The sequence below is a fragment of the Strongyloides ratti genome, assembly GCF_001040885.1.
Source record: "Strongyloides ratti genome assembly S_ratti_ED321, chromosome : 1".
Lineage (NCBI taxonomy): Eukaryota > Metazoa > Nematoda > Chromadorea > Rhabditida > Strongyloididae > Strongyloides > Strongyloides ratti.
Window position 1 is genome coordinate 11,492,537 of NC_037307.1, and position 25,948 is coordinate 11,518,484.

The window sequence follows — 25,948 nt, forward strand, 5'->3', positions numbered from 1 at the left end:
TATTATATTATTTAAAATCATTTAATTTTAAAATAAAAACATTAATACATTTAATTTGAAATTTTTATAAGTAATTGCCTTATTTTAATATATTTATAATAATTGAATATTCAACAAGAAAATATATTTTTTTAAAGTTAATTAGAAATAAATTATTTTAAAAATAAATTAATGGTTAAGTGATTGTGTGAAAATATTAAATTTTAATTAATTTGAAAGTGAGATATTTATTAGCACATATTATAAAAAATTATTATGAAATGATAATAATATTGTTTAAATAAAGATGTTACAATAATACGTTAAATGTTTTATTTATTTAATAATGTTACCTATAAAATTAATATTTACAAAGACGTTAATTGTAAATAATGTTTTTTTATCAAAAAACTTTTTGTTTACTAATTTAATACTATTGTTGTAATCTAGCTACTATAAATATTTTTTAAATTAAAAAAATTAGTTTATTATTATATAAAATAAAAGTTTCTTTAAATAATATTATGTACTAAGTTTTTATCATTTATTTATACTAAAGGCCACCAAAGTTTTATATTTTCATTAATAATATATTATTTAATATAATTTAAATAATTTTTTTCTTATAATAGTATAAGGAAACAAGTTATTTTTTTCCAGAAACAATTATATATACATTAACATATTGTGAAAATTTTAAGTCAGGTGGAATTTTTTTTTGAGGGAAACATTTCTATATATTTTATTAACATTTTATTTATATATAAAAAGTTTAAAATTTTGTTAAATTTTTTTGTAAGATAATTTAATTAAATAAATATTAACAAATTATTTGAATATATGACATAATAAGCAAAACTTTTATTGTAAAATTTTCTTCATGATTTATATAAAATTGATCAACAATATCTTCAAAAATAATCCAACTTAAATTAATTGATTAACAGATTATTAAATACATTTATAAAAGAAAAAAATATGGATATATATATTTTATTTTTTTTATCATAACTTCAAACATTGGTTGTAAATGATAGCTTGATAATTTAATATAAAAATGAATAACATATGTTATCTTTTTGTTTAATTATACTATAATTTAAAGATTTTTTATGTTAAGCATAAATATTTTGCTTAAAAAATATGTCATTAATAGTTTAAAATATACATTTTTTTGAATAAATTTATTAAAGTGTAAAATTAATTAAATCATTTAAGTTATAAAATAAAATGTAACGTTATAGAAAAAAAAACAATTACACAAAAAAAACGCTCATTTTTTATCCTCTTAGATCAATCTAGTACATGCAAAAAATCATTGTCAGTCCTCCTTATTTTATGAATATTCAAATTTGGAATTCAAAAATTCGTCTGTTAAAATGTGTCCTTTGCGTTAAACGATGCGAAGCTTTTCTATATGCAAATATAAAAAAAGATGTTATATTTTTCAAGTATTAAATAAAAGTTTTTATTATTTTTTAGAAATTTTAATAAAATAGTTAAATAATTCTATTTAAGTTTTTCTAAAATTATTATAATTAACTATTTAATTAATTACACTAAATCAAAACTTTTTGTTTCTCTTATTCTTTAAAAATAATTATGCTATAAATTAACCTCACTTAAAAAAATGTTTTACTGGGAGTAAGATTAGAAATAATACTTCAAATGATTATTAAACGTATATAAAAGTTTATGAAACCAAGTAAATATTATTTTATGTATTTTAATTATATCTTCTTAACTTTAAGTAATACTATATTTTATATATTTAATTGTCTAATTATAAAAGTTGTACAAATTTGTTTTAATAAAAATTTTAATATATAAAATATTTTTTTTTACCATATGCTAATAAAAAAAAAATATTACTCAAAGAAAATATTATATATTTTAAAGAGAATAAAGTGTGCAATTTTCTTCATCGCGTTGCGAAATTTATTGTTTTACGTTTTGTTAATTAGTAAAAAATTTGAATAATTTTTTCGATCTCATTTTGCATGTACTAGATTGATCTAAGAGGATCAAAAATGAGCGTTTTTTTTGTGTAATTTTTTTATGCTTGGACCTATTTAAAAAACAAATAAATAAATCTTTAAAAGTTTAAATATTAATAACTCAAAAACTTGTGATCAAAAATGTTTAAAATTTTAATATGATAAAAAGAAGAATCTTTTTTAACTTCTGTATTAATTTTGTAATCTTATTATGCCATTGAATCCAGATATTATGTTTTTTATACTTAGTGTTATTTAAAAGACAAATCAATGAATGCTTAAAAGTTAAATCATCAATAACTCAAAAACTGGTGATCAAAAATGTTTGAAATTTTAATATGATAAAAAGAAGAATCTTTTATAACTTCTGTTTAAATTTTGTAATCTTATTATGCCATTGAATCCAGATATTATGTTTTTTATACTTAGTGTTATTTAAAAGATATATAAATAAGTCTTTAAAAGTTTAATTATCAATAACTTAAAAACTGGTGATCAAAAATGTTTGAAATTTTAATATGATAAAAAGAATACCCTTTTTTAACTTCTGTATTAATTTTGTAATCTTATTATGCCATTGAATCCAGATATTATGTTTTTTATACTTAGTGTTATTTAAAAGACAAATCAATGAATGCTTAAAAGTTAAATCATCAATAACTTAAAAACTGGTGATCAAAAATGTTTGAAATTTTAATATGATAAAAAGAATACCCTTTTTTAACTTCTGTATTAATTTTGTAATCTTATTATGCCATTGAATCCAGATATTATGTTTTTTATACTTAGTGTTATTTAAAAGACAAATCAATGAATGTTTAAAAGTTAAATCATCAATAACTCAAAAACTGGTGATCAAAAATGTTTAAAATTTTAATATGATAAAAAGAAGAATCTTTTATAACTTCTGTTTAAATTTTGTAATCTTATTATGCCATTGAATCCAGATATTAGTTTTCTTTTGTTTAGTGTTATTTAAAAGATATATAAATAAGTCTTTAAAAGTTTAATTATCAATAACTCAAAAACTGGTGATCAAAAATGTTTAAAATTTTAATATGATAAAAAGAAGAATCTTTTTTAACTTCTGTATTAATTTTGTAATCTTATTATGCCATTGAATCCAGATATTATGTTTTTTATACTTAGTGTTATTTAAAAGACAAATCAATGAATGCTTAAAAGTTAAATCATCAATAACTCAAAAACTGGTGATCAAAAATGTTTGAAATTTTAATATGATAAAAAGAAGAATCTTTTATAACTTCTGTTTAAATTTTGTAATCTTATTATGCCATTGAATCCAGATATTATGTTTTTTATACTTAGTGTTATTTAAAAGACAAATCAATGAATGTTTAAAAGTTAAATCATCAATAACTCAAAAACTGGTGATCAAAAATGTTTAAAATTTTAATATGATAAAAAGAAGACTCTTTTTTAACTTCTGTTTTAATTTTGTAATCTTATTATGCCATTGAATCCAGATATTATGTTTTTTATACTTAGTGTTATTTAAAAGACAAATCAATGAATGTTTAAAACTTAAATCATCAATAACTCAAAAACTGGAGATCAAAAATGTTTAAAATTTTAATATGATAAAAAGAAGACTCTTTTTTAACTTCTGTTTCAATTTTGTAATCTTATTATGCCATTGAATCCAGATATTATGTTTTTTATACTTAGTGTTATTTAAAAGACAAATCAATGAATGTTTAAAACTTAAATCATCAATAACTCAAAAACTGGAGATCAAAAATGTTTGAAATTTTAATATGATAAAAAGAAGACTCTTTTTTAACTTCTGTATTAATTTTGTAATCTTATTATGCCATTGAATCCAGATATTATGTTTTTTATACTTAGTGTTATTTAAAAGACAAATCAATGAATGTTTAAAAGTTAAATCATCAATAACTCAAAAACTGGTGATCAAAAATGTTTAAAATTTTAATATGATAAAAAGAAGAATCTTTTTTAACTTCTGTTTTAATTTTGTAATCTTACTATGCCATTGAATCCAGATATTATGTTTTTTAAACTTAGTGTTATTTAAAAGACAAATCAATGAATGTTTAAAAGTTAAATCATCAAAAACTCAAAAACTGGTGATCAAAAATGTTTAAAATTTTAATATGATAAAAAGAAGAATCTTTTTTAACTTCTGTTTTAATTTTGTAATCTTACTATGCCATTGAATCCAGATATTATGTTTTTTATACTTAGTGTTATTTAAAAGACAAATCAATGAATGTTTAAAAGTTAAATCATCAATAACTCAAAAACTGGTGATCAAAAATGTTTAAAATTTTAATATGATAAAAAGAAGAATCTTTTTTAACTTCTGTTTTAATTTTGTAATCTTACTATGCCATTGAATCCAGATATTATGTTTTTTATACTTAGTGTTATTTAAAAGTTACATAAATAAATCTTTAAAAGTTTAATTATCAATAACTCAAAAACTGGTGATCAAAAATGTTTAAAATTTTAATATGATAAAAAGAAGAATCTTTTTTAACTTCTGTATTAATTTTGTAATCTTATTATGCCATTGAATCCAGATATTATATTTTTTATACTTAGTGTTATTTAAAAGACAAATCAATGAATGTTTAAAAGTTAAATCATCAAAAACTGAAAAACTGGTGATCAAAAATGTTTAAAATTTTAATATGATAAAATAAAGAATCTTTTTTAACTTCTGTTTTAATTTTGTAATCTTACTATGCCATTGAATCTAGATATTATGTTTTTTAAACTTAGTGTTATTTAAAAGACAAATCAATGAATGTTTAAAAGTTAAATCATCAAAAACTCAAAAACTGGTGATCAAAAATGTTTAAAATTTTAATATGATAAAAAGAAGAATCTTTTTTAACTTCTGTTTTAATTTTGTAATCTTACTATGCCATTGAATCCAGATATTATGTTTTTTAAACTTAGTGTTATTTAAAAGATATATAAATAAATCTTTAAAAGTTTAATCAACAATAACTCAAAAACTGGTGATCAAAAATGTTTAAAATTTTAATATGATAAAAAGAAGAATCTTTTTTAACTTCTGTTTTAATTTTGTAATCTTACTATGCCATTGAATCCAGATATTATGTTTTTTAAACTTAGTGTTATTTAAAAGACAAATCAATGAATGTTTAAAAGTTAAATCATCAAAAACTGAAAAACTGGTGATCAAAAATGTTAAAAATTTTAATATGATAAAATAAAGAATCTTTTTTAACTTCTGTTTTAATTTTGTAATCTTACTATGCCATTGAATCCAGATATTATGTTTTTTAAACTTAGTGTTATTTAAAAGATATATAAATAAATCTTTAAAAGTTTAATCAACAATAACTCAAAAACTGGTGATCAAAAATGTTTAAAATTTTAATATGATAAAAAGAAGAATCTTTTTTAACTTCTGTTTTAATTTTGTAATCTTACTATGCCATTGAATCCAGATATTATGTTTTTTATACTTAGTGTTATTTAAAAGATATATAAATAAATCTTTAAAAGTTTAATTATCAATAACTCAAAAACTGGAGATCAAAAATGTTTAAAATTTTAATATGATAAAAAGAAGAATCTTTTTTAACTTCTGTTTAAATTTTGTAATCTTACTATGCCATTGAATCCAGATATTATGTTTTTTATACTTAGTGTTATTTAAAAAACAAATCAATGAATGTTTAAAAGTTAAATCATCAATAACTCAAAAACTGGTGATCAAAAATGTTAAAAATTTTAATATGATAAAAAGAAGAATCTTTTTTAACTTCTGTTTAAATTTTGTAATCTTACTGTGCCATTGAATCCAGATATTATGTTTTTTATACTTAGTGTTATTTAAAAGACAAATCAATGAATGTTTAAAAGTTAAATCATCAATAACTCAAAAACTGGTGATCAAAAATGTTTAAAATTTTAATATGATAAAAAGAAGAATCTTTTTTAACTTCTGTATTAATTTTGTAATCTTACTATGCCATTGAATCCAGATATTATGTTTTTTATACTTAGTGTTATTTAAAAGACAAATCAATGAATGTTTAAAAGTTAAATCATCAATAACTCAAAAACTGGTGATCAAAAATGTTTAAAATTTTAATATGATAAAAAGAAGAATCTTTTATAACTTCTGTTTAAATTTTGTAATCTTATTATGCCATTGAATCCAGATATTTATTTTTCTTTTGTTTAGTGTTATTTAAAAGATATATAAATAAATCTTTAAAAGTTTAATCAACAATAACTCAAAAACTGGTGATCAAAAATGTTTAAAATTTTAATATGACAAAAAGAAGAATCTTTTTTAACTTCTGTATTAATTTTGCAATCTTACTATGCCATTGAATCCAGATATTATGTTTTTTATACTTAGTGTTATTTAAAAGACAAATCAATGAATGTTTAAAAGTTAAATCATCAATAACTTAAAAACTGGTGATCAAAAATGTTTGAAATTTTAATATGATAAAAAGAAGAATCTTTTATAACTTCTGTTTAAATTTTGTAATCTTATTATGCCATTGAATTCAAATATTATGTTTTTTATACTTAGTGTTATTTAAAAGATATATAAATAAGTCTTTAAAAGTTTCATTATCAATAACTCAAAAACTGGTGATCAAAAATGTTTGAAATTTTAATATGATAAAAAGAAGAATCTTTTATAACTTCTGTTTAAATTTTGTAATCTTATTATGCCATTGAATCCAGATATTATGTTTTTTATACTTAGTGTTATTTAAAAGACAAATCAATGAATGCTTAAAAGTTAAATCATCAATAACTCAAAAACTGGTGATCAAAAATGTTTAAAATTTTAATATGATAAAAAGAAGACTCTTTTTGAACTTCTGCTTTAATTTTGTAATCTTACTATGCCATTGAATCCAGATATTATGTTTTTTATACTTAGTGTTATTTAAAAGACAAATCAATGAATGTTTAAAAGTTAAATCATCAATAACTCAAAAACTGGTGATCAAAAATGTTTAAAATTTTAATATGATAAAAAGAAGAATCTTTTTTAACTTCTGTATTAATTTTGTAATCTTATTATGCCATTGAATCCAGATATTAATTTTTCTTTTGTTTAGTGTTATTTAAAAGATATATAAATAAATCTTTAAAAGTTTAATTATCAATAACTCAAAAACTGGTGATCAAAAATGTTTAAAATTTTAATATGATAAAAAGAAGAATCTTTTTTAACTTCTGTTTTAATTTTGTAATCTTACTATGCCATTGAATCCAGATATTATGTTTTTTAAACTTAGTGTTATTTAAAAGACAAATCAATGAATGTTTAAAAGTTAAATCATCAATAACTCAAAAACTGGTGATCAAAAATGTTTAAAATTTTAATATGATAAAAAGAAGAATCTTTTTTAACTTCTGTTTTAATTTTGTAATCTTATTATGCCATTGAATCTAGATATTACACACAAAAAAAAAACGCTCATTTTTATCTTCTTAGATCAATCTAGTACATGCAAAAAATCATTGACAATCCTCGTTATTTTATGAATATTCAAATTTGGAATTTAAAAATTCGTCTGTTAAAATGTGTCTTTTGCGTTAAACGATGCGAAGCTTTTCTATATGCAAATATAAAAAAAGATGTTATATTTTTCAAGTATTAAATAAAAGTTTTATTTATTTTTTAACAATTTTTATAAAATAGTTAAATAATTTTTTTTAAGTTTTTCTAAAATTATTATAATTAACTAGTTAATTAATTACACTATATCAAAACTTTTTGTTTCTCTTATTCTTTAAAAATAATTATACTATAAATTAACCTCACTTAAAAAAATGTTTTACTGGGAGTAAGATTAGAAATCATATTTCAAATGATTATTAAACGTATATAAAAGTTTATGAAACCAAATAAATATTATTTTATGTATTTTAATTATATCTTCTTAACTTTAAGTAATACTATATTTTATATATTTAATTGTCTAATTATAAAAGTTGTACAAATTTGTTTTAATAAAAATTTTAATATATAAAATATTTTTTTTTACCATATGCTAATAAAAAAAAAATATTACTCAAAGAAAATATTATATATTTTAAAGAGAATAAAGTGTGCAATTTTCTTCATCGCGTTGCGAAATTTATTGTTTTACGTTTTGTTAATTAGTAAAAAATTTGAATAATTTTTTCGATCTCATTTTGCATGTACTAGATTGATCTAAGAGGATCAAAAATGAGCGTTTTTTTTTTCTGTGTATAAAAAATAATCACATTTACTTGAAAATGTTAAAAAAATTAAAAAATTTTACAATATTAAATTTATTTAAGAAATTATTTATAAAAATTACTAAAAATAATAAATTAAATTATGCTTTTTTTATTTCTTTTACATTTGTAGATTATTTTCTTTGATAATTTATAAAAAAAAAAACTAGAAATATATTTATTGAATAAAGTATTTTTACAAAAAAAATGTATATTAATTTATTATCATCCAAAACTATTGAGATGGCATGTCGTCTATATTATATCTGCTACAAAGAAAAATATTTTTTCAAAAAAAAAAGAATGATTATAATAATTTTTTGTATGATAATAAGTTAAAAGAATATTATAATTATAGTAATAATGATTTTAGTTAAGACGATAATTCTTCATTAATTGAAGTAGATATATATGATACATTTATATGTTATGGTTGTCTAAATAAATCTTCAGTTATAATTATGAATGTTTTTTGTTTGAGAAGTATTATCTTTTTTCATCAAAAATATTATTTATAAAATTTATTTAAAAAATTTATCAACTAATTTACTTTATATATATATAATGTGTCATAAATATAAAAATAGTTTTTTTTTTAAATAAAATTATATAATATTTTTTATAAACTAAATTAAACTTTATTATGATAAAATTTAAATAAATATTTTTAGAATTAATTTTTTAAAAAAATTTAAAGAAATACTAAAATATATTTAATTTTACATTTTTATTGAAAAAAAAAGAATAATTTTATATAAAAATGTGTATAATCTATTAAATAAAAATATATATATTTATAAGTTTTTTTTATTTATATTCTATATTTTTCTTTATAATTTTTACAGGAGTTTTACTTTTTGGCGTATAATGCATTATTGAATATATATCATTTCTCATTTTACTATTTAAAATTAAATAAAAAATAGATGGTATACCATTAGCTAATAAAATTATTATTTCACAAATAATACCAGGTACTGCTTTTCTATTAAAATGAATTATAATAAGAAATATAGATGTTAAGTAAATAATTATTGTTAATAATATAGTTTGAATAAATGTATTATTAATTGGAATTTTCTTCAATTTTGGTGCTTTTTTATTTGCCATAACTTCACCTGCTTTTTTTAAGATATAAAAAATTAATAAAATTGTTGGAACAATAGCAATAAAATAATTATTTAAAAGGTAAATTAAGTTTGTTGTTGGAACATTTGAATTTTGATGTTTTGGATGATCTATATATGGATAAAAATACCATGAATTATTTAATGTTGAAAAAATTAATGGTGGTGTAAAATTAATTAAATATATAGAATAAATAATTGGTATTATTAACCATCCTAAAATATTTGTTTTATCAAAAACAATTCTATTTAAATTAATATTATAGAATCCCAAACATTTATTAAAAAGTAAAATAAGTACACTAATGCAATATGATCCCCATAATGCGACAGAAAATGATCCAATAAATATGATAATTTTAGGTTTAGTACAATATGTTTCACCATACCATGCTAAATATCCACTTCCAAGTCCATGAATAGTGATATATAATAAATTTATAATACCAATAAAAATTGACATCATATAATATGATTGTTTAATATATTTTTCTTTAAACATTATTATAAAAAATGGAAGATATAATATTATAAATGTTGATGATAATAAAATTAAACTTATTCCAATACTTTTATTTGGAGTTTTTACACTTTTATGTAAAATATCATCTCCAAAAGAACAATCATATAATTTTCTTATAAATTCATCATTACTAAAATAATTTGAATACATTTTTATAGAAAAAAAAATATATATATATTTATTTTGCTTTAAATGAGATCTTAAAAAAATTAAACTAAATCTGAACAAAAGTCTCTTGTGTATATAGCCATTCCATCTTCAGCATAATAAAGTAACGCCTTCTCCTGAAATGATGAATTTTTAATTGCCGGAACTGAAGTATCTCGATGAAGTCGTTGAGTTGTTATGTTAGTTTCAGATATATCTTCCGTTGAGGCACTAGAACTTATAATTGACCTATAAATAAAATGATAAATAATATAAAATATTTTTAATGAAAAATGAAAAAATTTAAAGATTGCTCTAGCAAACCATTAAAAAGTTACCTTTTAATTTTTTTTCTTTTTACATCTTTTAAATGAAGAGAGGAATATGAACTAGATATAACATCTGTTTCAATTTTTGAAATTGCTTGTGATATTTTATTTAATCTTTCTTCAATTTTTCTTAAAGCACTTTCTTCTACATTATCAAAATTTTTATTCAATTCCAATTTTGAAATATTTTGTAATTCCTCATTAGAAAAGTGCATTTTTTTATTAGTAACTTTTATAACTAAAATGGATATATTTCCTGTATAATCATTTGATTGAATAATATCTTGAAGAATTTTTGCTATTTGATAACAATTAGATGATATTTTTAAACAATATTTTATATCTTCATCACTTAAATACTTCCAACATTCACGATTACATATAATAATATGTTCAATATTAGGAGTTAAAATAATTTTTTCAATATCAGGTGTAGGAAGTATAGCTGGAAATTGATATGAATATCCAATTGCTTTACCAACAGGAAAAATTCCATTAATACAATTGTCATCTGTTATAATTGCATTTGCATTTCTTAATCTATCATATTCATCACCTTTAACAGGAGAATTTTCGTTAGTTATTTCTTTTACAATTCCATTTTCTTTAATAATAATTCCCTTAATACTCCCTGTATTAGCTATATAAATTTCCTCACCATTAATAGCTAAAATTAAAGCACTCCCACCTAATCTATTACCATCTTTACCTAAAATTTCATGTGTATTTATTAAACATTTTCTTAATATGTCACTTGTAACAGTTGTCTGATTTTGAAGATATTCCTCAATTAATATTTTAATTTTTAATGCAATATCATTATTAGAACTTCCATCAACCATACCAAAATAAATGTTATCAAATTCTTTTGGCCTAATTTGATAAATAGACATTTTTCTTTTATCACCATTACTTTCACTAAAACCATATTGTAAATTTTTAAAAAAACCTTTTTTTCCTATATCTTCAATTTCAATATTTTTTTTACCATCCATTTTTTTTTTTAAATTTTTAATATTAATTTGATTATTTTTAGTATTTTCAGGTATATTACAAGTTAAATCTAAAAATTTTAAATTTTCTGTTATAAACATTTCAGGAATTATTTTTGATAATTTATTATTTGATAAATCTAAAATTTTTAAACATTTTGATTGATTAAAAGAAGGTATTGATATTAATTTATTTGAATGAGCTCTTAAAATTTGTAGATTTTGTAATTGTGAAAATTCTTCTCCTATTGATGTAAGATGATTATAAGAAATATTAATTTCTTCTAAATATTTAAGTTGTAAAAGTGTTGAATCAGTAAAAAAATTAAAATTATTATAACTAATATCAAGTAAACGTAACTTTTTAAGTGACATTATTACTGATATACATGATTCTGTTAATTGATTACGACTCATTTTTAGAATTTGTATTCTATTTAAATCTGTAAAACTATTAGCCTGTGGAAGTGAATTAAGTTTATTGTTTGAAATATTTAGATGAGTTAAACGATGAGATGATTTTAATAAATTTGTACTAAGATTTTGAAGTTTATTATTTGAAAGATTTAAATTTTCTATACAGCAATTTTCTACAAGTTCAGGTAATTTTGTAAGTTCATTGTTTTTTAAATTAACAAATCTAAGACTTGGCATATTCATAAATAATCTAAATATATAATTTTGTTAAAAAAAATTTAAATATGTTATTTCTACCTATATGGAAGTGTAAAAATTCTATTATATGAAGCATCAATAGAAATTAAAGAATTTAATTCAGGAATCCATTCTGGTAATCTATCCATACAATTATAAGAAATATCTAATGCAATTAATTTAAATGGCACTGGCATTATAATAATTTCTTCAAGATGATTATTAGAGGCATAAATTTGTCTAATATTACTTCCATTTATTGATAAAGTTTTTAACCCAAAATTACTACAATATAATATTTGTAATTGTGTAATATTTGAAAGATCAATTTCTCTTGCAAAACCCCCATTTCTCAAGTCAAGTTTAGTTAATTTTTGAAAAGCCAAAGAATTAAATGTAATTGGTTGTGAGAGGTTATTTAAACGAAGTTGAAGTGTCATTATTGACAATGGTTTTGAAACATTAATATTACTAATTTCATTTCCATTCAATAGCCAACTTTCTAAATGTTCCATATAGTTAAGTGATTCAGGAATTGAGGTAAATCTATTAAATGATAAATCCAAATATGTCAATTTAAAAAATTCATTAAAATTTTTTGGTAACATTTTTAACCAATTATTTGAAAGATTAATTATTTTTAAATTTCTTAAATTTCTAATACCATTGGGTATTATATTTATTTGATTACCACTTAAATCTAATTCAACTAAACTTGTAATTTGACATAATGGCATTGGAAATGAACGTAGACAATTTGAAGAGAGGTTTAAACATTTTAAAGATGTAAATCTAACTAGATCATCAACATAACCTATCATCATATGTTTATTCTAATCAAATAAATTATTTTTTTTTATAAAAAAAAGACTAGAAAATATAACTTACCCCATCATGACTTCTAGTTATTAAAGAATTTCTTTTTAAATTAATATTTATAATATTTCTGTTTTTTCCGCTTGCAAAAAGATACTCTGGTAAGTAGACTAGAAATTTATCACTCAAATCGCAATTAGGTATCATTTGACACTATAATTATATTATAATATTATACATATTAATACTTCAAAATACCAGTCAAAATATAATATATTTTTTAATATATATTGGACATAAATATAATTTATATATAAACCATAAATTAGATATAAATATTAAATAAAAGTCAACTGACCTGTGACGCTTTGACACTCCATTCTGGAAGATGGTCGGGATCATCAAAAGATAATAAAATATAATTACCATTCTTTTCACATAACTTCATACATTTTCCTCTACCACAATCAATTATTTCCAAATCTAATTTAGATAGTAATAATATTTCATCATCCGGTGATAATCCAGTTTCATTGTTTTCTATAAAATTTATTAATCTTATAGTTCCATTAAATAATATACATTTTTTTCGAATCCATTTTTGTAATAATCCATTTTTTTTAACCATACATGTTGACAAAAGAATACTTGAAAATAAATTGTTTTCTATGTTAAATATTGGACAGTCAATAAAAAATGCAATAATATATCTTAAATAATTACTATCACCTAATGATAATATTTCTTCAATTGTTTTATGACCTATTGTCATTAAAATATCATTCTGCATCCATAATGGACGACTATCTAAAGGTAATTTTCTTATATGAAGATTACCAATTTGAACATATATTGAAGATATATTAATTTTATTACAAATATCTTCTGTTGTTTGATCTATTGTTACAGCAATAACTGTAGATTTTTCACCATTTGGTGTATAAAGTCTAATAAAACCATTAGTAGATGGATTTTTTTTAATCCAATGTTTTTTTGAATTTAATGTCCATGTCCCAGTATTATTAGTATTTTTTATTTCTCTAATACCATTATATTTCTTTTTTATATTTTTTTTTTCTAAAACAGAATAAGCTGGTGGAGGTTCAATAGAAAGATGATTCATATGTAAATAATAGAAAATTTAAAATTGTATAAAATTTCACTAAAATACAGTTATTTAAAAAAAAAAAATAAACTTTAATATTTAACTTCTTAATTTTATATATATATACAAATATAACAATAATATATGAAAATATTTATATATAAATAGTTATATATAAACTTTATAAATAAAAATGAGGATGATTTTAGCAAATTAAATGACAATAAATCACTGAATTATTAGTAAGGCAATAATAGAATATAAAAATAATTTTATATACTGAGTACTAGAAGAGTATCTTTATTATGGTTTGAAGCAACCTTGACTAATATTATAGACAACACGCCTGATTTTTCATATATCATGTCACTTACTCATATATATATATATATAATTTTATTTTATCATTTAGAAAATGATGGGAGGAATTTTTCAAACAACAAAATTCTATTCTGAAAGGATGTGTGCCTCTCAATGACAAAAGATAAATTTGCAGGTTAATTGTTTATTCAAAATACATAAACTAACTTAACAAAAGAAATTAATTATTGTTATTCTCTGTTATTATTACTCTTGTATATTTATCAAAAGAAATAAACTTTCTTTATTCAATACACATCTAATTATGCATAATAAAAGTTTTTCTATATATTAAAATTTTTTTTTTTAATTTTTTTAATTGTCCTCATTACTACAATTACTCTTTTTTGGCTTAATTTTATAGTCACTGACGTATTAGAAAATTTTTTTCGAATATTTGAATATCATACATATGTATAATTCATTTTAAATTTACAATGTTGATTTAAATAAAAAATTTTTATACTAAAACAACAAATAAACAAAGAAAAATGAGTAAATTAAAAATTTTTTTTAATAAAATTTAAAAAAAAAAACTTTTTTTGGAATTTGATTATGCAACTATAGTCATTCGATAGCCCTTGAAACGGGATGAATTTTGAATATAATTAACAATATTCAAAAATTAAAACTTCGGAAGTTATAAGAATTCAAAGTTGAGGGACGAAACTGGAGAATATTTCTTTGTAAATCCCGATTTCGATGATAATATTATCAATTTTAAAAATAAAAACTTTATTCTAGATCATTTTTTTACGACAAATTCATTAAGCCTATTCACATCTTCATAGAACTTCTTAAAATGAAGATATGATAAGAAATATGTTAAAAAAAAAGTTTTAAGAATTGTGTAATAACTCAAGTTTATGAGGTCACAGAACTATGAAACTTGATGCGCTGTGCTTCTTTCATAATTTAAGATGTACTGTACGTTGAAAACATTTTTTTATTTACAATGGTTCTTGAGATATGAAACTTGGTACTTTTTCGCGCGTAATCCATTGTCACTGTTTTTCTATATCTCGAAAGTGGTTAAAGATATAAAAAAATTTTGAAGGAAGACCCCATATGAAAAGTCATTAGAAGACGATTGTAGAAATCTGTTTGCATTTATCTTGATTTTGAAGCGAGATATGAAAAAAGGCGGAAATTTTTCTAAAATATTCATTGTTCCCGACTTTTCAGTATCTCAGCAAATACTTATTCTATAAAGTTAGGGCCAGTTTATTTCGATTTCTATTCAAAAGTAGATCTAGAATATTTATTTTTACAGCTATAACATAATTATTTTCAGAGATATAAAAATTGGCTGAAAATATTCTAGATTTCTGAATTTACCTCTGAAAATGTGACAAAAATAAACAACTTTTTTTGGAATTTAAATATGCAACTATAGTCATTCGATAGCTCTTGAAACGGGATGAATTTTGAATATAATCAACAATATTCGAAAATTGAAACTTCATGAGTTATAAGGATTCAAAGTTAGGAGGCGAAATTGTGGAATATTTTTTTTAAATCTCGATTTTTATGATAATATTGTAAATTTTAAAAATAAATACTTTATTCTAGATCACTTTTTTACGAGAAATTCATTAAGCCTATTTACATCTTTATAGGACTTCTAAAAAAAAAGATATGATAAGAAATATATTTTGAAAAAAGTTTTAAGAATTTAGTGATAACTCAAGTTAATGAGGTCATAGGTCCATGAAATTTGGTGCGCTGGGCTTCTTTCTTAATTTAAAGTATACCATACGTTGAAAAGATTTTTTTATTTTCAATGGTTCTTGAGATATGAACCTTGGTACTTTTTCGCGCGTAATCCATTGTCACCGTTTTTTTATATCTCTAAAGTGGTTAAAGATATAAAAAAATTTTGAAGGCAGACCCCATATAAAAATTGATTTGAAGACGTTTGCAGAAATCTGATTGCATTAATCTTGATTTTGAAGCGAGATATGAACAAAGGCGGAAATTTTTCTAAAATATTCATTGTTCCCGACTTTTCAGTATCTCAGCAAATACTTATCCTATGAAGATGGGACTAGCTTCATTCGATTTCTATTCAAAAGTTGGTCTAAATTTATAATTTCTAGAGATATAGCATTATTTTTTCTAGAGATTCAGAAATTGGCTGAAAATTTTCTAGATTAACGACTATACATTTAAAATTGTGATAAAAAAAACAATCTTTCTTTGATATTTGAATATGTTACAGTAGTCATTCGATAGCCTTTGAAACGAGATTAATTTTGAATATAATCAACAATGGCTTCATTTTAGAGTCAAGTATGACTTAGAAATTTTTTTTGAAAATTCGAATAGTTAATGTATGTATAATATTTTTTTAAATACAATAATAATTTTTAGAAATTTTATGCTAATATATTAAATAAATATATTTAAAAAGTAAATGATTTTAAAATTTTTTTTTTAATAAAAATTTTATTAAAAAATCTACTACCAATTTTCTTATTTTTATTTATTTATATGATAATTTTGATTATTTATATAGAAATTGTTTTTATGAATTTGAATAAGATAAAAAATTTTTCTAAAACTTTTTTTTTGCTGTTTATCAACTATCAAATGTTTAAATTACTATAACATTTAATTAAATTTTTAAAATCTTTTTAAATACTTATTTATTTTATTTTGGTACTAATCTTGTAAGTCAGTGAATCAAAAAAAAATACCTTTTTTGTAATAAATAAAATGCAAAATATTAAAAGAAAATTTAAATTTTTTTAAAATAAAAGATATCAATTACAATTTAACAAATTTTCAATGTTTTCTTAACCATTTTTAATTAAATGTCATTAATTTTAAACTTACAAAAAAATTCATTAAATAAATTAAATAAAAATGTATATTCTACAAATTTTATTCGATTTACTAATGATGGTCATATACCATCAGAACATGAAAAATTTCATAGACCACATAAAATATTAGAACATTCACAAAATGTTGTTAAGCCATCAATTTCATTTTCTCAAAAAATAATTTTAAAAATATTAAATAATATATTTAATATTAATGATATTTTGACATACCTTCCAAATAAATTTATGAAAAAAGATGAAAAATTTGAAAAAATGAAAACTATACAACGATCTATTAATATTAATCCAACCAATCCTGCTGGTCCATGGAGATCTCCATCTACTGTAAATAGTGATCTAATAACAACAGCATTTGATGGAATATACACAGTATCAGATTTATGGAAACATTCAATTAAAATATATGAAAATTTAGAATTTTTAGGTGAAAGAGAAATAAAGAAAATTTATATTCATAAAAATAATGAAGGTATTGAAACACAATTAATTGATTTTGGTGATTATCATTGGAAAACATATAAAGAGGTAGATATAGAAATAAAAAAAATTCGTAAAAGTTTTCAAAATCTTGGTATAAAAAAAGGTGATAAAATATTATTTTTTGCCGAAGCAAGACCAGAATGGATTATGTGTGCATTTGCATGTATAAATAGTGGTATACAAATTGTAACAGCATATCCTACACTTGGCTTTAAAGCATTAAAATTAATTTTAAATGATATTAATATAAAACATATTATTACATCAGAATGTTCCTTTGAAACTTTAGACAAATTATTATCATCAAATGTTAGTATAAAAAACCTTATTTATTTTAAGGATCGTTTCAGAGAATCAAAAATTTTTAAAAATTATCCAGTTTCAATAAATGAAAGAAAATGTATACCAAAAAATATTAATAAAAATACAAAAAAAATTATACCTTATGATAAATTATTAGTTATTGGAGAAGATGAAAAAAAACTTTCATATGTTAATATTACATCAAATGATTTATGTGCAATTATGTATACATCAGGATCAACAGGAATACCAAAAGCTGCAGAAATATCACATTCATATATAATAGCAAATATTAGTGGATGGAGTAAAATATTTGATAAAAATTATACAAATAAATCTTATGTATCTTATTTACCATTATCACATATTTTTGAATTTATAGTTGAAATATATCAAATAAGTTTAGGAAATAAATTAGGATACTCGTCACCACTTACATTAGTATCTCAAGGACCAAAATTAAAATCTGGTATTATTGGTGATATAAATATTATTGAACCAAATTTTATTACTACTGTTCCAATGATATTAAATAGAATTAAAAAAGTTATTAATGAAAATCTTTTAAATACTTCTAATTTTAAACAAAATCTTTTTACAATTTGTTATAATAGGAAAGCACAAAGATTATCAAAAGGATTGTCAACTCCAATTTTAGATATATTTATTTTTAATAATTTAAGTAATATTCTTGGAGGAAATTTAGAAATGATAATTGTTGGTAGTGCTCCATTAGATCAAGATGTTCATAGATTTATTCAAATAACAATGAATACTAATGTTTTACAAGGATATGGTTTAACTGAATGTGTAGGTGCTACATTAACATTTCCTGGTGATATTTCACTTGATAATTGTGGAGGTTTAACTCCATCGTGTGAACTTATGCTTCGAGAATGGCCTGAATACAATTATTTTCCAACAAATACACGTCCACAAGGTGAAATTTTATTATCAGGTCCTGCTGTTATAAAAAATTATTTTAAAAATAGAAATGAAGATTCATTTATTGAAATAGATGGTAAAAGATGGTTCTGTACTGGAGATATAGGAGAAATTTGTGAAAATGGTGCAATAAAAATAATTGATAGAAAAAAAGGGATAAAAAAATTAAATAATGGAGAATTTGTTTCACTTGCAGCAATAGAAGGACATTTGTTAACAAATAAGTATGTTGATCAAGTTTGTGTAATAGTAAATTCTAAACTGGATTATTTTGTAGCAATAATTGTTGCTAATAAAAAAAATGTTCTTGAATTAGGACATAAACTTGCTTTAAAATCTAACTTTGAAGATTTATGCAAACATAAAGAAATTCGTACTGAAATCTTGTACAACATTAAAGAATCAATGAAAGGAAAAATATTAAAACATGAATTACCAAAAAAAATTATTCTTGTAACAGAACCATTTACAATTAATAATGGTCTTCTTACTGATGCTATGAAAATTAAACGTAATAATATTAAAAAAAAATATAAAAATCTTTTGAATATTATTTATAAACCATCTATTGAAAATGGTGAAATTCTTTATACAAAAGTTTATAATAATAATAATTAGATAACTTATATTTACTAATAAAAAAAACCATACTTTTTTAAAAATAACATTTAATAAATTTTTTAATATAAATATAAAATTTTTATTTTAAAAATTAATTTAATTATAAAATATTTTATAATTTATAATTTTTTTTTAATTTCAACTATCAATAAAATATGTAAAAAATTTTTTATATAAGATTAATTATTATAATTTAAATTTTATTCATAAATAATAAAATAAATTTTAATGAGAATAATAAAAATTTTTATTTTGCCATTTTTATTTTTACTATTAAAATATGTTAAAGAAAGTGGTAAAATTTAAATGTTTAGATAGAAAAAATTATATTCATATATCTTCTCAGGTAAATAAGTCTATGACATACAATCATACTCCAACTGCTCATGAAAAAATTCATAAATATCATAAAATACTTCTTAGATCAGAGGAGATAACAAAAAAAGATGTACCAATGTTAACAAAAACATGTTTAAATATAACTAAAAAATGTTTTGCTTTAGCAGATATTATAACACATATTCCAAATATTATATTAGAAAAAGAAAAAAATCAAATTAAATTATCAAGAAAAAAGAAAAGTATAAAAATTGAGGAAGATGATTTCTGCAAAATATTTAGTAATCCAAAAAATAAAAATGGAAATATTGTAGAGTCATCATTTCAAAATATTACAACATTAGACAAATATATAGATTATAGTTTTAAAAAATTTTCTAATCAAAAATTACTTGGTGAAAGAAAAATTGAAAAAATTTATGAATATAAAGATAATTATGGAATAAAAACAAAATTAATTGAACAATCATCTTATGAATGGGAAACATATGATGATGTTTATAACAATATTCAAAAAATACGTTCTGGATTAAAAAAATTTGGTCTTAAAAAAGGAGATAAAGTTTTGTTTTATTCAGATACAAGAAAAGAAGTTTTAACTACAATGTTAGCTTGTATCAAAGAGGGTATTATTGTATCAACATATAGTCCAAATATGAGTCTTAAAGAAATTAACACTGTTTTAAATGATCTTAATGTAAATACAATTATAACAGAAGAAGCACAATTTGATAAACTTGTAAAAATTTGTCAATATAGTAAAAAAATTAATCAAATTGTTTATTTTAAAGATAAACATCGTCTATCAAAACATGGTTCAAATAAACCTGTAAAAATAAATGAAAGAAAATTAATACCAACAAAAATTGTTGAAAAAATTAAAACTATATTACCATATGATGAATTTTTAAATTATTCTCCAATAAATAAACCTTTAGAAAATGTTAATATTGAAAAAAATGATATATCATTTATATGTTATACTTCAGGAACAACATCACAACCAAAAGGTTGTACTTTAACTCATTCAAATCTAATTTCAAATATAGTTGGAATTAAAAATGAAATTTGTTTTAATCATTCAAATCCTACATATGTTGCTTATTTACCATTGTCATATATATTTGAAATTTGTGGTGAATTATTATGTCTTGGTAAAGGTGTTCGTATTGGATATTCAACAACAACAACATTAACAAAAAAATCTATGAAAGTTATTCCAGGAACTAATGGAGATTTGGATGTTTTAAAACCAACAATTGTACCATCTGTACCAACAATGTTAAATAGATTTAAAAGAGCTGTTTGTGAAGAATTAATGAAAAAATCTGAATTAGAACAAAAATTATTTACACTTTGTTATAATAGAAAATTAAATAGAAAAATGAAAGGTCTTTCAACACCAATTTTAGATAAAACTATATTTAAAATAACTTCATCTTTTCTTGGTGGTAAAGTTAATACTATTATATGTGGTGGTGCACCATTAGATAAAGATTTACAACGTTTTTGTCAGATAATATCTAATAGTACATTTATTCAGGGATATGGAGCAACAGAAGGTTGTGCTGTTGCTTTATCATCACCTGATGACATTACAACAGGAAATGTTGGTGGACCAACAATAACAACAAATTTTATGATAACTAATTGGAATGAAGGTGGATATGATATAAAAAACAATGAAGGTGAACTTTTAATAAGTGGACCTTGTGTTATAAATAATTATTATAAAAATTATAATGATGAATCGTTTGTAAAAAGAAATGGAATTAAATGGTTTAAAACGGGTGATATTGTTAAAATAAGAAATGATGGTGCTATAATGGTTATTGGAAGAAAAAAAGAATTTATTAAAAATGCAAATGGTGAATTTATATCACTTAATAAAATAGAAAAAACATTACTTAATTGTATTTATGTTAAACAGATATGTGTTATTGTAAATCCTAAACTTGATTATACTTCTGCGATTGTTGTAATTAATAAAGATGCTATAAAAAAATTAGGAGAAAAAGTTGAACTTAAAGAAAATATAATTAATTTATGTAAAAATAAATTAATAAGAAGTACTGTTGTTTACACATTTGAGGAAGAATTTAAAGAAATTTTAGCTAAATATGAAATTCCAAGAAAAGTAATTCTTGTAAGTGAAACATTTAATCAAGAAAATGGTATGTTAACATCATCAGGAAAATTAAGGAGAAAAGTAATTGAAGAATTTTATAAAAATATTATTGAATTATCATATACACCATATAAAGATGAATTAATTGAACCAGAACATTTAAATGAAAATTATATTGAACAAAAAAAAAGATAGATATACCATAATAATATTTTTTTAATTAAACGTTTATTAACACTTCCATAAAATATAACAATATTTTTTATAACTTTAACAATTATTAATATAATAAAAATTTTGGAAGCAATAATTATTTTTTTTTTCTTTATATTTCTTAATGTTAAAAGAAAGTTATTTTTAAAAGTTAATTATATATAATTTTTGTTATTTCTATAGAAAAAAAGCATAAATAAAAAACATAAAAATATTATTATTTAAAAAAAAAAAATTAAATATTAGAAGTAATTTTTTTAACACGTGACTATATTTTTTTAAGAATGTAGACTTTGAACCTAGTATGTATGAAAACAAACTGACCTTTTTATTAATAATAACATATGTTTTAAATTAAAAATCCGCCTTCTATATAATTATAAGAATCAGCTGAGTTGTATATCAAGTTATTTATGAAATTTCTAGATGAAGTGTTCTGTTTAACAAAAATCATAGATAATTTTATATAAGTAATGTCAACGTGACAATTATCTATATTATATTAGTCATAAGATTTAATAATAAAGTACCTTATAAATTTAAAAAAGATATAACAATCAAAGATAAGTATCAAAGATTTGATGATGATGATGATGATATATATATATATATATCATAAATACGTCATTAAATTTAAACCTAGGAGGAAAAAAATTTATCAAAGTTGATTTAATTTTAAACGTTCCCCCTTGTTTTATATCATATTATTTAATATTTTATTATTAAAGGTATATTATATAAATAAAAAAAAAATAAAAATAATTAATTTTTTTTTTTGATATTTTTTTGATACTATTTAAAAACAATACAACTACTAACCATTAACGATAAAAAAAAAGCAGTTTTTTTTTTTTAAATTATCAAAAAAAAAGAATGTTTAATTATATTAAAAAAGAATTAAGACGAAAAGATTTTAGGAAAACATTAAATTATTTACAAAGAAATTCACAACATTCATCAGGTGGTAAGTTATTTTTTTATTTTTATTATTTTAAATATTAAAAATTTTTTATAGTTATTGTACAACCAATTTCTAAAAATGTTTTACAAGATATAACTTCAAATAAAATTGATAAAAAAGAACAAAAAAAATTAATTGATGTAGATATTAGAGTTTTAGCTGTAAAAGCACTTTTTATGATTTCAGATATTATAACATATTTACCAAATAAAATATCTGGAGCTGGAATAGATTGTATTGAAAAAAGTAATGCTATAAAAGCTGTACCATTAATTTCTGGTGATCCTTCAAGTCCATGGGTAAATATTAAAATTTTTGGTTCTGATCTAGAAATTGCACCTTTTGAAGGATGTAAAAATTTATATCAAATATGGGAAAATGCTGTTGCACAAAATATTGATAAAGAAATTATTGGAGTAAGAGAAGTTTTGGGACTATATAAAATTCCTGGACAACCATCAAAACTTGATTTAGGTGAATATATATGGTATACATATAATGAAATAGATAATGAAATAGATTTATTAAGTAGAAAATTTAGAGAAGCGGGTATGAAAAAAGGTGACAGAGTAGTAATTTTTTCTGAAACAAGAAAAGAATGGTTAATAACAGCATTAACATCATTTAAAGAAGGTTTACCTCTTGTAACAATTTATTCTACACTTGGTGAAGATGCTGTAGCACATGCAGTTAATGAAACAAATGGTAAATTTCTTATGACAACAGTTGACCAATTAGAAAAATTAGAAAAAATTAAAGATAAGATGCCAGGATTAAAAAAAATTATTTGTTTTGATGATAGATATAGTACTCATGTATTTCCTATTCAAGAAAAATTAGGAAATATTAGTGTTATTGAATATGATAAATTTTTAACTCAAAATAATAATAATATTGAAATTGATATAAAACCAGCTAATGTTGAATTAAAAGATCATGCTATTATTATGTATACATCTGGAACAACATCAACTCCAAAAGGAGTTATTTTAACAAATGAAAATTTAATTGCTGCTGCATCAGGAATGTCTGGTTATGAAAATTTAGGAGGTTTTTTAGATGAAAAAACAGAAGTTGTAGCATGTTATTTACCATTGGCACATATTTTTGAATTAACTGTTGAATTAAGATGTATTAGTCATGGTATAAAAATAGGTTATTGTTCACCACAAACATTAATTGATGGTGCACCACGTTTATATAAATATAGTTTATGTGATTTAAAAGCTTTAAAACCAACAACTATGGCTGTTGTTCCGGCTGTATTAAATAAAATGAGATCAGGTGTTGAAGATAAACTAGCTGGACAACCTGAATGGATACAAAAAATTATAGACATATGTTATGATAGAAAATCAGAAAGATATGATAAAGGTTTAGAAACTCCAATATTAGACAAAATTCTTTTTTCTAAATTTAGTGAAGTTTTAGGTGGAAATATAAAAAAAATAGTTTGTGGTGGTGCACCACTTGATGTTGATACACAAAGATTTACCAAAATGATTTTTTCTAAAAATGTTCACTTAGGATATGGTTTAACAGAGACATGTGCTGTAACATGTCTTAATCATCCTTATGAAAGAGAAGAAGGTGTTGTTGGACCACCATTACCTTGTGTTGAAATTTTATTAAGAGAATGGCCAGAAGGAAAATATTATCCTTCAAATAAAAATCCACAAGGTGAAATTTTAATACATGGTGGAAATGTATTTGATGGTTATTTTAATAGAGATGTATCAAATGATTTTGCAATTATTAATGGTAAACGTTATTTTTGTACTGGTGATATAGGAGAATTTACTCCAAATGGTAATTTAAAAATTATTGATAGAAAAAAAGATCTTATTAAATTAGCTCATGGTGAATATATTGCTTTAGGAAAAGTTGAATCATCTTTAGTATCAAATCCTTATATAGATAATATTTGTCTTTATGCTCATTCAGATATGGATTATTTAATTGCACTTATTGTAGCAAATAAATTTAATATTGAAAAATTAGCTTTCAAATTAAATATAAATGGTACTTTTGATGAATTATGTAAAAATAAAATTATAAGAAATGCAGTAGCTAATGATATAGCTAAATCTATGTTTGATATTCTTAACAAATTTGAAATACCTCGTAAGGTAATTTTATTTTCTAGTCCATGGACAAGTCAAGCTGGTTTATTAACTGATGCTATGAAAATTAAAAGAAAAGCTATTGAAGAAACTTTTAAAAATGAAATAGAAGAAGTTTATACACCAATTAATAATTTTGTTCATCATGATCATAAATATCATGGAACTATTCATTAAGAAAAAAATTATTATTTGTATTGTATTTTATTTTTAAGCTTTAAAATAATAAAATATTAAAATAATATTATTTGTTAAATTAAAATAATTTGATTTAATAATTGAATAAAATATTTGATAAAAAAAAAACTATTAGTATTCTATTAGTTTTAAATTGGTTATTTTCAAACATAAAATATATATGTAAATAATTAAATATTTAAAAAATAGTTAAAAAAAATTAATACTTCTAATTATTTTTAACATTTATTTTATCATATAGTATTTTATTAATTTATTTTTGTAATTAACACAACTATTTACATATTACATAGATTTAAAATAGTAATATGTATAAAAGTAACAAAATATAATCATTTACATCTGTCTAAAAACTTTTTTTTGGCTAATGGAAAATTTTTACAACACTTTGTAATATTTTACATTTAAAAATAATTTTTTTAAACTGTTTTTTGATTGTAAAAGAGAAAATTTTAACTTTACATTAACTTTTTAGATAAAAATAAATTTATTTTAATT

General features: G+C 20.6%; 5 protein-coding genes across 5 annotated transcripts; 3 read left to right on the top strand and 2 right to left on the bottom strand.

The window, feature by feature from the left end:
* Window positions 1-9,044: 9,044 nt before the first annotated feature.
* On the bottom strand, window positions 9,045-9,827 carry SRAE_1000352800 (7TM GPCR, serpentine receptor class t (Srt) family-containing protein; the record flags this gene model as incomplete). Its single annotated transcript, XM_024650728.1, has 1 exon — window positions 9,045-9,827. The coding sequence occupies one exon, from the start codon at window positions 9,825-9,827 to the stop codon at window positions 9,045-9,047; it is 783 nt and encodes a 260-aa protein (XP_024504476.1).
* Window positions 9,828-10,096: 269 nt separating this feature from the next.
* On the bottom strand, window positions 10,097-13,948 carry SRAE_1000352900 (Protein phosphatase PHLPP-like protein; the record flags this gene model as incomplete). The annotated part of the gene is made up of 5 exons (XM_024650729.1): window positions 10,097-10,283; window positions 10,373-12,022; window positions 12,070-12,842; window positions 12,898-13,038; window positions 13,184-13,948. The coding sequence occupies 5 exons, from the start codon at window positions 13,946-13,948 to the stop codon at window positions 10,097-10,099; spliced, it is 3,516 nt and encodes a 1,171-aa protein (XP_024504477.1).
* A 3,158-nt stretch (window positions 13,949-17,106) lies between these two features.
* On the top strand, window positions 17,107-19,485 carry SRAE_1000353000 (AMP-dependent synthetase/ligase domain-containing protein; the record flags this gene model as incomplete). Its single annotated transcript, XM_024650731.1, has 1 exon — window positions 17,107-19,485. One exon carries the CDS (start codon window positions 17,107-17,109, stop codon window positions 19,483-19,485), a length of 2,379 nt encoding a protein of 792 aa, XP_024504478.1.
* Window positions 19,486-19,768: 283 nt separating this feature from the next.
* On the top strand, window positions 19,769-22,150 carry SRAE_1000353100 (AMP-dependent synthetase/ligase domain-containing protein; the record flags this gene model as incomplete). Its single annotated transcript, XM_024650732.1, has 1 exon — window positions 19,769-22,150. The coding sequence occupies one exon, from the start codon at window positions 19,769-19,771 to the stop codon at window positions 22,148-22,150; it is 2,382 nt and encodes a 793-aa protein (XP_024504479.1).
* An 891-nt stretch (window positions 22,151-23,041) lies between these two features.
* Window positions 23,042-25,429, top strand: SRAE_1000353200 (AMP-dependent synthetase/ligase domain-containing protein; the record flags this gene model as incomplete). Its single annotated transcript, XM_024650733.1, has 3 exons — window positions 23,042-23,132; window positions 23,184-23,616; window positions 23,659-25,429. The coding sequence occupies 3 exons, from the start codon at window positions 23,042-23,044 to the stop codon at window positions 25,427-25,429; spliced, it is 2,295 nt and encodes a 764-aa protein (XP_024504480.1).
* Between the last annotated feature and the right edge of the window lie 519 nt (window positions 25,430-25,948).